Raw genomic sequence first — 13,257 nt, 5'->3', positions numbered from 1 at the left:
CATGAATTTCCCCTCTCGGGATCAATAAGTCATATCTTGTTGTAATGAGGAACATCATTTTTGTGTTTTGATGAGAACTGCAAAACACGTCTCACACGGTCTCTAACAGGGAGAGTGAAGTGATGTACTGAATATTTAATTATCCAGTGTTATGGGGCAGTCATTAAAGTAGACTAAGATACACTAAGGAAGCTGTTCTTGTGCTTTTACATTTACACATGACCTGAATTATGAGTAATACACTGAATAGTTAATGGTGAATAGTACTCAGCATTACACAAGTTGTATTTTAAACATCGTCAGGCTTTGATGGTAACTTTTTATACAACTGCAGCACAGTCGGCAGAAGGAAATGTTGGCATTGTCAGTTCTGCAAACCACAGATGCATTACATTTGTACCTTTCATATGCGTCATATTAACGTTTCTAAAGTGGCATAGCATATGAGTTGATTTTGTCATTGGGAGGTGGAAACTGCAGCCTACTATACGAGACCACCGAACAACAAAATTGGTTGTATTCTAGCAAGCTGCGTTTCCAGCGGCGTTTTTGCCACCAAACATGAGGGTATTATAATGACCCTTCAATGACTTTCCACCAGGTATAGAGCCACTAAAACTGGTTGTTTTTTACTGAGACGTCACTGCATTTTTGGCTGAGATAATGCAGCATAAAGTGGGTGTTTCTTAGCGAGACATCTCTGCATTATCTGCCGGGATAGTGCCATGAAAAGCGGTTGTTTTTTACAGATACATCACATACACAGCATTTCTAGCGGGGACTGTGCCACCAAAACTGGGTATTTTAAGATATGTTACATTTGTACGCTTCATGTGTATCATTTCAGCATTTCTTAAGTGGCATCAGGAGGTGGACACTGCAGCCTACTATTCAAGACAAACAAACAACAAAATCAGTTGAGTTCTAGCAAGTCATCGTTGTGTTTCCAGCGGCGTTTTAGCCACCAAATGTGAGGGTATTTAAGCGTCTCTTTGCTGTTTTTCCACTGGGTATTATGCCACAAAAAATGCATTTCTGGCTGAGATAATGTAGCATAAGCGGTTGTTTTTTACAGAGATATTACTGTATTTCCAGTGGGGATTGTGCCAACAAAACTGTATTTTAAGCCAAAACATCATCTTTTTCTAACCATAAGTAAGTGATTTTTGTGCCTAAACCTAACAAGATGTTAACTGCAGTGTTTCTGAGACCTAAAGAAACTTAAAATTTCAACATATTCACTACATAATAACGTACAAATGTAACATATGTGGTTTGCAGACATATACAACGCCAATTTTTTTCTTGGGATTGGGTCGATAAATTATGTAAAAAGACGAGTGACAAGTGATTGAAATCAGCAAATAAAATAAGGTAATAATGTTAAATTTGAGTTTTTGCTTTAGCCAAGGTCTTAGTTTACCTGGAAGCGAAGGATGATGGTCCAGATAAGGCCGAGGATGAGGCGATGGTTGCCGTCAACGATGTCATGGGAGCCCATGTTCTCCAGGTGGACCCTCTGCTCTTTGAGGAACTGCAGTGCCTTGTCCACATTTTCCAAACAGTGGATACGCATTCGGCCCTTAGTGGGTTTTGGCTGAAGGCAGATATAAGAAAGAAAGGCAAAACATTGAAAAGGAAGAATGATAAAGGTAAGACAGACCACAAGAGAGGGAGAGGCATAATACAAAGAGTAAAAAAAGCAGAGAAAAATATAAAATGTAAGATTTGACAAGGGAGCTTCCTACCAGTCGTTCGCCGGACAGCACCTCCAGCAGTTTAATGAGCATGCGTCCGTCCCGCAGGTCCAGGTAGAGGTCAGAGATGCGACAGCCAACCCGGGACAAGATCGAGTTGACCCATTTAGTGAAGGTCTTCTTCTGAACCGCCTCACGCTCATCTGATGGGAGCACAAAGTTAAAAGAAAGAACATGAGCTCCATGAATAATGAAATAACTTCACATCTACAGAACAGCACCACTGGAGCTGGTGGGGATTAACTCGTCCTGCTCAAGGGCTCTTCAGATAGATGAAGTCGAGTCTGCTCTGGAAACAGGGAAATCTTACTGGTTAAATTAATCCTCTGTGCAGAGTTAAGCTGTGCACTTACTGAGAAAGTAGAGCCCGGACACACCCAGTTATCTATATTAGCTAGTGAGTTTTATCTGCGGCAAAAACATGCACTTACTGTAAAAAATGACGCTTTGGCTCCACTAATTTAATCTACCAAATAATAGTATTTCTAACTTCACATCGGCTCTGCCTCCAAGAAAGATGATTTCCATAACCATGGAGCTATTATGAGACAGAGGGGCCCTCGGCACAGACAGGAGACTGATGTGACAGCCTGATATTCTGCAGGTGAACCAGAAGTATTCAGTTCATGCAGGAGATGAAGAGGCTGTCTGACTCCTGTCCAAAGGCTCTCGCCACAGCAGACACACACTGACACTCCTCTGCACACATATTATAGAAAACACTACAGAGCAATATACTAAGTATAATAAGATATGAAAGGAATCCATCAAAGGACACATGATGGACGAGTTCTATTTTCTGAAATGTTCTTCTATTGTTCTGATTAAGCGACATACTTGTGTTTGGCCATGTCGTCAAGCTAGTTTTCTGTCTCTATCAAGTAACTCACCATTAGTCACTCAATCTACAGCACGAAATGGCACGTCAAGATAAAAGCTTTGTGGTGGAAATTCAATGTACTCTAAAATAAAGTGTGTTTTTTACAAACTTGACACATTTGGGAGTCACTTGCGGCCCATTCAGAATGAACCAGTGACCCACTTTTGGACCGCGACCCACCAGTTGGGAACCACTGACCTATAGGGCCCCTAAACGAGTGCCCTAAACACTTGTTCAGTAATCTACCAGTGTCTATAAGCAAAACGTGAATTAAAGTAAATTAAATAGTCAGCCTCATCACAGTGCTGCCACAGACAGCCTCACTGTTAACACTTAATGTCCAATGGGGACACGTTAAAAAATTAGGCCACACTAGCCACATAATTCCCACTGTATATTTGTACAGTTCATCTTATTTATTGGAATTAGAGCAGTATGTCAGTCAGTAAAATGTTGTTAAAATGCTGTAAGTTTTTACCTTCTGTTCAGTTACTAGAGCAGGAGGACTCATTATTGGTCACTCCTGTTTTTGCGATACACAACGGAAATGTTCAACATGACCACTGACAGTAGTGGAAGAAGTTTTCAGATGGCTTACTGCAGTCAAATAGCAATAACACAGGGATAAAAATATTCTGTCACAAGTAAAAGAAAGTACAAAAGATACAAAAATACAACAGTATTAGTATCAAAAGTTACCAAAAGTAAAGGTTCTCATTATGCAGAATGGCCTATTTCAGACTAATATAGTATTGTATCACTGGATTACAATTAGAGATGCATTAACCCCTTGAAACCAATGTGATTTCTTTCAAAACATGTGAAAAAATGCCCACAAATTTAAAAAAAAACAGAGAAAAAAGAAAGAAGCTAGGACAAATTACAGTATATTTATTGTTTTTGTTATAATGATATATAATTATTATTATTTTAAAACTATGTCACAGAATTATTAATAATTAATTTAATCTTTCCAGGTTATTTCCTTGTTTGTTTATTTTTAACTTTCCTTATTTGTTTGTTTGTTTGTAAGAAATCAAGCCAATTTGCCCAATTTGGTAGAGTTAATTTAACTACTTTATAAATTGCTGGATAGCTGTTTATCTGCTACGTATTCTTTTTAACCTTGACTTTGTTCTTCCATGTTTTTGGGTCTATGTGACAAATGGGAATATCATTTTTCTAAACTGGTCCAGTATTAAGTGAGACCGCTGGCCCTGGCAGCTGTGATACAGGCTGCAAAGCAAACATTGTGCAAGCAAGCAACATATGTGCACACCGTCAATTTACGTCCACTAAAAGAACTTTTTTTACCACAGACAGGCTCAGATTGTTATAATAATAATCCCTATAGAGCGGGGCGCCGGTGGCTTGGTGGTGGAGCCAGCGCCCCATGTGCAGGGTTGCGTTGCCACCGCGGCCCGGGTTCAACTCCAGCCTGTGGCCCTTTGCTGCGTGTCGCTCCCCCTCTCTCTCCCCCCTTCATGCTTATCTGTCCCATCCATTAAAGGCCAAAAAGCCCCAAAAATATCTTTAAAAAAATAATAATAATCCCTACAGAGATAGACCTTTTTGTTATAGAGAAAGTTCCTTTTGTTTAACCAGAAACAGCCATGAAATTGCTGTGGCCAAACCAACCAGACTCCATTTAAAAAAACATTTTAGCCTGTATAGAGTCAGCATATTTTCACGTCAAACTGGGTGAATTAAGGGTTTATTTCAACCAATAAAGAGTTAAGGATTATTGGAACAATAGGAAGATGAACCAAGGCAGTTTGTGTGAGATTTATTTTGTTTCTGTTGACTTGGAGTGACATGTGTTTAAAATAAAGATAATTAGATAAAATCACTGTTTATTTAAATGGAGTCTGGTGGGTTTGATGATGATTTCATTAAACTGAAGGTGTATCTCTGTAGGGATCATTTCCATAATGTTGTCAGACATTTAGAGTAGCAATCTGAGCCTGTCAGTGGCAAAACTGGGTGAATTAAGGAGCCCAAATGCCCCAAACGGTTACATTGCAGCCTGTGTCACAGCTGCCAGCTGCAGTGCTCTCACTCAGTGCTGGACCGAAATTCAAAAACTGTTGTTCCAAATTTAGACACAAAAACATGGAGCAATTGGGTCAAGGTTAAAAAAAATACCAAAGTCACCCTTTAATCTGTAAATAATCCATAATTCATTAGTTAGTAGTGCTGATGTGACTTCAGTATTTTTGTAAACAGGCCCACTGCAATTGTGATGCACGCCATCACAGGAGGGTGCTCCCTGAGGAAAAGCTTTATTTTAACCATCTACGTCTCCTGTTCCTCGTTGGAGTGCAGATAGAGAAGTGGTGCTGCATAATAACATCACACACATGCACGAAAAGTAAACACAAAGTCCTCTGCATAGTTAAGCGTAGGTGTACAGTATTTATACCGAAATTCCTCGACTGCAATTTTGCCTGAAAACTCAGGGCTGACAGGGCGGAGAGAGGCAGAGAGTACGAGCGTCAGACTTGGACAGGTTTTTGGGAGGATGAGCGCTGCCCACATGGTGACACATCTTGCCGGGCTCACACTTAAAATCATATCTCAGCGCGCGGCAGATGTGCCTCCTACTCAGCAGCAAAAATAAAACCAATTTTGATGGGACCATATGTCGGCATGACCCAATGTACTACACTCTTGTTTATTTTGTTTGTGGACACACTCAGTGTGAATGGGAGCGGGGGCGCTGTGAGGGGGTGTGTGCTTGTGACTGGGGGTCGTATCTGCATCTAGTTAAGCATATGAAATGCCCTGTGTAATTTTAAACCTTCTCTTATTACATGTGAAGATCAGAATATAAAACAAAACAAGAATTGTTACCAAGATATATACATTAACTGAGCAGGACATTTTACAGTTACATTAGCTTTTAAAATATTTCTTTAAGGTTTCATTCCAACGTATTGAACAAAAGCTTTGGAAAACTCGCATCCTCTTATGGATTAACCAATATGTTTAGTTTGTAGATGACTCAAGGGCCTCGCAATATCATTAAGGTAAATGTCATAATAATAACAATCATATAAATAAATAAATAAAATAAATAACCATTTCATCTTAAATAGAAACTTGACAAATTTTGTTAGTTGTTAATTACTTCATCAATTATTTATGTTAACAAAACTTCAACTTCAAAATGTACTTTAAGTACAAAAAGTAAAAGTGCTAATTATGCAGGACGGCTAAATACTAGATTATTTTAATAGCGATGCATTTACAGGATACATTGCCAGTATTTAACCAGCTTTGTATTTAAACAGTGTGGGTAGTATGTGTTAATGAACTGTGGTAAACTACATACGGCAGAGTTTCACTGGCTCTCGCACTGTTGCTTGAACTATAGGCTGTACTTTTGCATTTTCGTATTGTCCACTACCCATGTCGCCACCGTGCCACTCTCTGTCAAACTCAGACCAAACTCCGATCAAACTAGGCAGTGCTGGGCAAATATACATCAAGATTATGTTACTGTATTGTGTATTTCTCTCCAACAATGTTTTTAGAACAATATTTTAGGGCTATGTTTAGCTGTAACACTGAGGGTTTGTGAACAGGAAGTAGGCACCATTCTACACAGTGATAACAGAGGCCAAAAAAACTCAAATAGACTCTGTTACTGCTTTGAATATTTCTCACCTCAAATGTTTTCAGACGTGTTTTAGTTTACTGTTTACCTGTAATACGATGCTGCCACTGTCTCAAACAATCGTGTTCGCTTTACATCACCCACCAGCAGGAGTGTTTATTTGTCTGGTGTGGCGCAGTGCATTCTGGTAGTTGTAGGTTTTCTTCCTCTTGAGCAAAAGCGCCCTCTCGCTCTGTTTTCTCTGGTTCTGTGGCACCAATTTCAAAAGCATTTGTGTCTGTCTACTGCAGAAACATCCTGATTTTATTAAAAGGCCATCTTTCCAGCAGTGAAATACTTCTTCAGTGTGGACATCACTTTAATGTTGCAGCCAGAAATGTGGAGCCTATGTTTTTACTATACTACATACTGCCAGCTGGCAGTATGTAATACATCATAATTTATTTGTTAAATATATTTTTAATTATTGAACTTAAGCTCTCAGATACATGCAGTGGAGTAAAAAGTGGAATATTTCCCTCTGAGATGTAGTGTATAAGTATAAAGGCACAGAAATTGGAAATACTCAAGTAAAGAAAAAGTACCTCAAAATTGTACTTGAGTTAATGTACTTAGTTACTCTTCACCACTGGGGAAAAGTAATGCAACAGATGTAATGTATTCAGGACGTCTAGCTAAAGCTAACTTGCAGTTTTATTTCAAATTAGCTGTGAATCATTCATTTAGACAACAGAATCTAAAGGTTCCTGCTTATAAAATATGAATATTTTTGGTTTTCTGAGTCTTCTTGGAGTATTGATCAGAAAAAAACAGAACATTAAAGGACATCATCTGTCTCTATCTGTGGTAACTTGGGTATTTTTTAGTATTTTCTAACATTTGTAGGCCAAACAATCGATCTAGCAGTGACTAATCATTAGCTGCAGCCCTGGTGGATATGTAGTTGAGAGAGTATTTCAGAGTTATCTGGAGCAAGGAGTTAGGAAGGACGATACAAGCTGACTGCAGTCACCTTGATTGCACCCTCAGCTTCCCAGCAGAAACAAAAACCCACTGTATACACACTGTAAATACACACACAGCTCCTTAAAGTTTATCAGGTCAGCACCGGTGATGAGACATTTTCCCCTCTGTCGTCCCATCCTGCAACACGTGACCTCCCCTCTGTCTGCCTGCTACAGTTTGCCCTGTTTATCCCTGAACCCAAATATGACTGCAAACTAAGGAGTGCAAAGGACTGCATCCTTAATGACTGGTGTGATAAATGATTCAGACCCCGAGGCTGAGAGCAAGCGAAGAACAAGCCAAAGAAGAAGAAGAGGGAGGAAAGAGAGAAGGAGTTAAAGGTAGTGGATTAAAGGTTAAGAAGGAGACAATAAAACAGAGTGAAGGAGGAGGAGAGTGGCGCAAAAGGAGAGCAGGAAGAGAAAAAGGGGGCCAGGCGATGGAGGCTAACACGGATCGGCCAAGAAGTAATGGAGAGAGTGACTGAGGTGCAGGCTTTAATCTGCAGAGACCCAACAAGGAAAATAGAACAAGATACATTACCTACAGTGTCTAAAAATGACCTAGTAAGCACCACACAAGCTCCAGCTCCATTCTTAGCACCATCAAAGAGGAGAAATCAGGGTTTGTTGTATGTAAAACACATGGTGCAGCAGAGTACAGTAAATAAATCATGCTTTTTCTGCTCCCCTCAGCAGAACAACAGCACGCACCACTCCGCTACGTCATCACGGATTACCACCGCATTAAAAAGTAATGGGAATTAAAACATGCAAATAACTCAGAGCTCCAGCAGGAGTGTCAGCGTTGATTTGGCACAAACTGTCACATCATTATCTGTCAGCAGAGACAACAAAACAACAAGGCGACTCTATGTGCAGTAAAACCTGTGACAAATGCTTTCTGAACTATTTAGGGTTCTGTTCCCCAAGGGGTTTAACAGTGGACGCAGTAAGACGAGCACATCCCAGAAACGTGCATGTGCTTTTCCTGTATCGTCTCACATCACAAGACCTTGAGAGGAGTGCACATTGATGCTCCTGGCCATTTAGGAAGTATGGGACAACAGAGGGAGGAGGAGGAGGAGGAGGAGGGAAGCAGGATGGTTGCTTGCATGCATCTCGCCGGGCCGTCTCCAGATGAGTAGTTCAACAAGCTCGATATGACAACAGCACTGTTTGTGCGCTCGCCGCTGAACAGAGCCTTCAGCGCTAGTCTGAAAACTAAGTTCTGTTTAACCTCAAAATTCCAGCAGCAGTGTTGTAGAACCGGGCAGAAAATCAATACAACATCTAACAGTTGGTGATATGAGATTCAGTATCTGCTGGCATTTCTTTGTCTTGTGTGTGAGTGAGAGTCCAGTAACACAAACTGTGAATTCTTCTTCTTCTATGGGCTTTATATATATTGATATTGAGGTATTTGCTCAGAGTGTCATTATTTGGGTTTGTTGCATAATGCTGACTCCAATCTAGTTATTTATGTTGTTTCTCAATTGAATTTCCTGACAATGATAATATATATATATAAATGCATACACACATATGATATAGCACATTGCTTTTGTGATGTAAAATTATATAAAATATCCTTTATCCACTGGAGGCTGGAGTGCGGGACTTTCAAGCACCTGCCAAACAAGTTCACACAGTGCTGATAAAACCACTCCAGGAACTTTTCTTGAACGCTTCCTAGTGTTTTACACCATATCTTCTGCCATACTCCCAGCTCCGGCTCTGTTGCTAGGGTCTCTCCCCGTTTCCTGCCTTCTTTAGCTCTGACTGGTTGATGTAAATGCATCAATTATGTTTCACCAATGTGGGCAAGTCACCACAGACACAACTTAGGTATACTGAGAAATACAGAGAGTGTCCTCTGGGGGCGACAGGATGCTTTGGGAAAAAAAATTTTTTTTAGAAAAAGGGTGAGTAAAACAATTATGATCATAATTCAGGATACGATACGATACGATACGATACGATACGATACGATACGATACGATACGATACGATACGATACGATGCAATACGATACGATACGATACGGTATGGTAATGTACAGTACAGAACAGTACAATACAGTACAATATGATATGGTATGGTACGATACAATATGATATGATGTGATGCAATGCGATATGACACAATGTGATACAATATGATATGATACAAAACAATATAGTACAGTACATTACGGTACAATACGATACAATACCACACCATACCATATGGTGCGGTACAATACGGTACGATGCGATACAATATTATAGCAATGTATTGTCGGTTTATACTGAAATTCATTTTGCATCCTCAGACAGCTCTGCTCGAGAAGTTCACCCACAAATAAGACATACAACTACACAAACAACACGCACCCATAAAATCACACCAAACAGTCATAACCATGGAACACATAATATCCCGAGGTTCAGATCTTAATAAGCAGCATTCCATTTATATGTTTGAGCATGCAAACACCACATGCAGTTTTCAGAAACCGGGATAAGACCTTATCCTATTAATGGGAAACCTGAATATGTTAGCTGGAGTACTCTGACAGAAACCATATCCAGGTTATTGATAGACTCCAACTTCCTGCACAGGTGTAGCTTCAGGCTGCAAATCTTCATAAACTGTCTCCTGTCCTGTACGCGGTGACAGTGACGGCCTAGCTCAAGTGTGGAGGACAGTGACACAAGAGTAGCGTAGCTGCTTTCAGGAATAATCTTAGGTGAGTTACTAAGGAGTGTGTGTGTGTGTGTGTGTATGTGATTGAGAAAGAGAAAGAGAAAGAGAAAGAGAAAGAGAAAGAGAAAGAGAAAGAGAAAGAGCCCATGGTTGGCACTCAGAGCAGACAGCTGTTAGCAATCAGATCAGAAAAAAATTATCAGTTAAGTTGTCATAAGGAAGTTAATATACAATGTAGTGTTTAATATCTCCTTCCGCTCTCATCTCCTGTTGTCAGTTTATCTGTGTAATCATCACAGTGCCAACACAAATAGACTCAGTAATCAGTAACTGGGTTAGTAGCATTTTTCATGTATACAGGGAACATGTGTAACCTGATTTCTCTGTGCTCACATGAACACCATCCTGAACATGATCAGAATCAGGATAAGCCTCATGACGAGGATATTCATGTCTATTTAAACAAAAGATTCTCATGTGTCAGTTTCTTTAAAGATCACAAAATAGAGCAACCTGACTGAGAACAAGTCAAACAAGACCACAATAAGTCTCCCAGTGAGGTATGTGCGTTTAATATTCAGTATTTTTTCATAACTTAACTTTAACAGTTAAGTTATAACTTAACTTTAACAGTAACACATGTAGAGAAGTGTCATAAAGTCAGCAAAATCACCCAGTAGTCTCAGTTATAAAGCAAAATATATATATCTATATGAGTGTAAGGCAGGTTTCTCTCTACTGTCTTCACTATAAACTTACTAGTTACTGAATTAACTATCAAAGGGTCGTAGGTGAAGTAAGAGCACAGAGACAGCTTCTCTGTGTAACTTGATTCACTTTAATGTCCAAAAAAGAACGTAGGACAACTGAACTTCAACAACAATAGCGGCATCTCACATCTTATATTTATATATATCACTCCGCCAAACTTAATCATAACTCTAATTACCTGCATGTAAGGTATGCGATATTAAATAGTTCCAAGTTTAACGTAAAGAGCAAAATAAAATATGTAAACAATATATGAATGTAGTTAACGTTAAATTATGTAGATGCAAAATAATAAACGGAGAAAAGCAAGACCTACTGAATACGTCCTCACGAAAATAAATACGCACACAAGCATTAGCTAACTTTCTCTAGTGTTGTGGGAAGTTTTTGTGTCAGAGTTGGTATGCTATGAAGGTAAATATGTCGCGAAAGGCAAAGACTTGATGTGGGAACTTGAAAAACAAAAATCTGGGCTTGTATGTTTAAATTTTCACTTGTAAAAAATATTCACACCCATGTGAGTTGAATCTGAAGTCACAAAGAAACAGAACTTGAAGTGTCATCTACTGAAGACCTCTGAATTGTCTTCTGTATTTTTACAGGTGAAAATTAAATATACAAGTTCAGATTTTTGTTCGACAAGCTTTAGCATTTTGCAACATATTCGCCCATTGCACATTTAGGTACACTTCATAAAAAGGAAAGTAGCTGTAATAGTGCATACGAAGGCCCGACCACAACTTTACTGTATGTTTAATGTCTGGTTTTACTTTCTGGTGCTGCAACAGAAGCTTCTATTGTCACAGTCTTTTTACATGAATTAAATATTTTAAGTGCAGCATACAGTGTCCAACTTCCCTGACTCAGTTTTTTGACTGACTGGACAGCAGCAGCGTCTTGTCACTGCTGTGCTACGTTCATTTTCTAACTTCCCACCTTCCTCTTCCTGCATATCAGTACCAGTCTTACTAAACATTCCTCTGTTTCACATGCTTTTACTGTGTAACCTCTCATCCACTCTTTGACTCCAGTGAGAGCCCAATGACTTATTCATGCTGATGGATTTTCCCTGTTTACGGCCCGATCCGTCTTTTTCCCACAGTCAGCTCTTACTGGATGTGGCCAGCGGGTCCAACAGCACCCTGCTACATGCCTGAGTCACGACACTGCCAGTGCTACCTGTCCTGCAGCCATGACACCAGGACTTTATTAACGGGCCCGTCAAGGAGTTTAGACGAAACGCCTCCCCTGTTCGCTTTGTTTACACGCCTCCTCAAGACAAGATGAATTGTTGGAGCTTTTGCTAAATGGACTCACATTCTGCAGCAGCTAAACACCAGATTAATGCACATTAGAGACTGTCAGAGTTTCTTGATGTTGTAAAGGGCAAAACATGGCAGTATTTTGACTTAAGAGGATTAAAGGGAAGCTGCAGGAAGGTCAGGTGTTGAGAGTTCTGTTGCCAATGTGGAAAAAAGTTGTATAAAGCCTTTTGTGTGCGTGAAATGTTGGCCACGTTCAGCACGTACAAAATGTAGCAAAACGTAGCAAAATGTTTATTTAAATGGAAACGGTGGTGCATTGGACATCCCGTTACACAAGCGCAGTGCCTACATATACAGGAAGTTTGAATCCAATTCAAAGGGTTTTACTGGCATGGGTAAACTTCAGTTTACATTGACAAAGCATGAGTGAAATAAAAAAATGTACACACAATAAGTAAAGATCTGCTGGAATTAGGTTTATACACACCTCGCTGCTGATTGGGCAATAACTCTGATACACCCACCAACTGAGAGAAAATGGACCCCAAAGCCTGTTGCGCACTGTTTCAAGGAAATATATAATTCAACCAGGAAACCAGGAAAAACGGTTCACACCATTTTCAGCTGGAACATGCCCCTGATATATTTGCCTCAAGGAATGTCACTTGAGTCAGCGTCAGTGGTGGCTGAAGACTACAAGTTTGAAAATGACAAAAATCTGGTGGTGTAGTGTCAGAAAATAGTGAGTTTACTAGACTTTTGTAGCCCGCCTCTCATCTCTGCTTCAGGCTATGTTAGCCACTGCTAGCATAACACACCAGAATCTCAGACCAAACTGTCAACAATTGAGCTGAATTATGGGTAATGTAGGCGCCAGGTTGGGACGAGGAAGTAGTAGAACGCATGGAATGAAGAAACATATATCTAGTTCTGCTTTATCAATTTTGATACACGGGTACAACAAGCTTACAGGAGTAAAGTGTTAAATGAGTGGAATACTCTTTTATAAGAAGATGCGAAAGGAGCACATGAAACCTAAAGGGACAGTCCACCCCAAAATAAAAATAATTATTTTTCCTCTTACCGGTAGTGCTATTTATTAATCTAGATTGTTTTGGTGTGAGTGTTGGAGAGCTGTCTGTCTTCTCTCCTCGATGGCACTCAGCTTGTGGTGCCAGCAAAGCGCCAACAAAATACATTTAAAAGACTCAACAGAATGTCTGTTCAGGAATCAATACCTGGTTACTCAAGATAATCTACAGACGTTGTTGTG

At 39.7% G+C, this 13,257-nt stretch overlaps 1 protein-coding gene across 5 annotated transcripts in view; it reads right to left on the bottom strand.

Moving 5' to 3' along the window:
* Nucleotides 1–13,257, bottom strand: part of sptb (spectrin, beta, erythrocytic) — a 73,747-nt gene that overhangs the window by 43,034 nt on the left and 17,456 nt on the right. For all 5 annotated transcript variants that reach the window (XM_050061048.1, XM_050061049.1, XM_050061050.1 and 2 more), the window contains 2 exons: nucleotides 1,749–1,900; nucleotides 1,424–1,597 (listed from right to left, as the gene is read on the bottom strand). In XM_050061048.1, coding sequence (XP_049917005.1) covers nucleotides 1,424–1,597; nucleotides 1,749–1,900 — 326 coding nt within the window. The remainder of the gene's footprint in view (nucleotides 1–1,423; nucleotides 1,598–1,748; nucleotides 1,901–13,257) is intronic.

Source organism: Epinephelus moara, chromosome 14, assembly GCF_006386435.1.
Source record: "Epinephelus moara isolate mb chromosome 14, YSFRI_EMoa_1.0, whole genome shotgun sequence".
NCBI lineage: Eukaryota > Metazoa > Chordata > Actinopteri > Perciformes > Serranidae > Epinephelus > Epinephelus moara.
The sequence above is the reverse complement of the archived record's forward strand: the minus strand, read 5'-3'. Positions and strand labels throughout refer to the sequence as shown.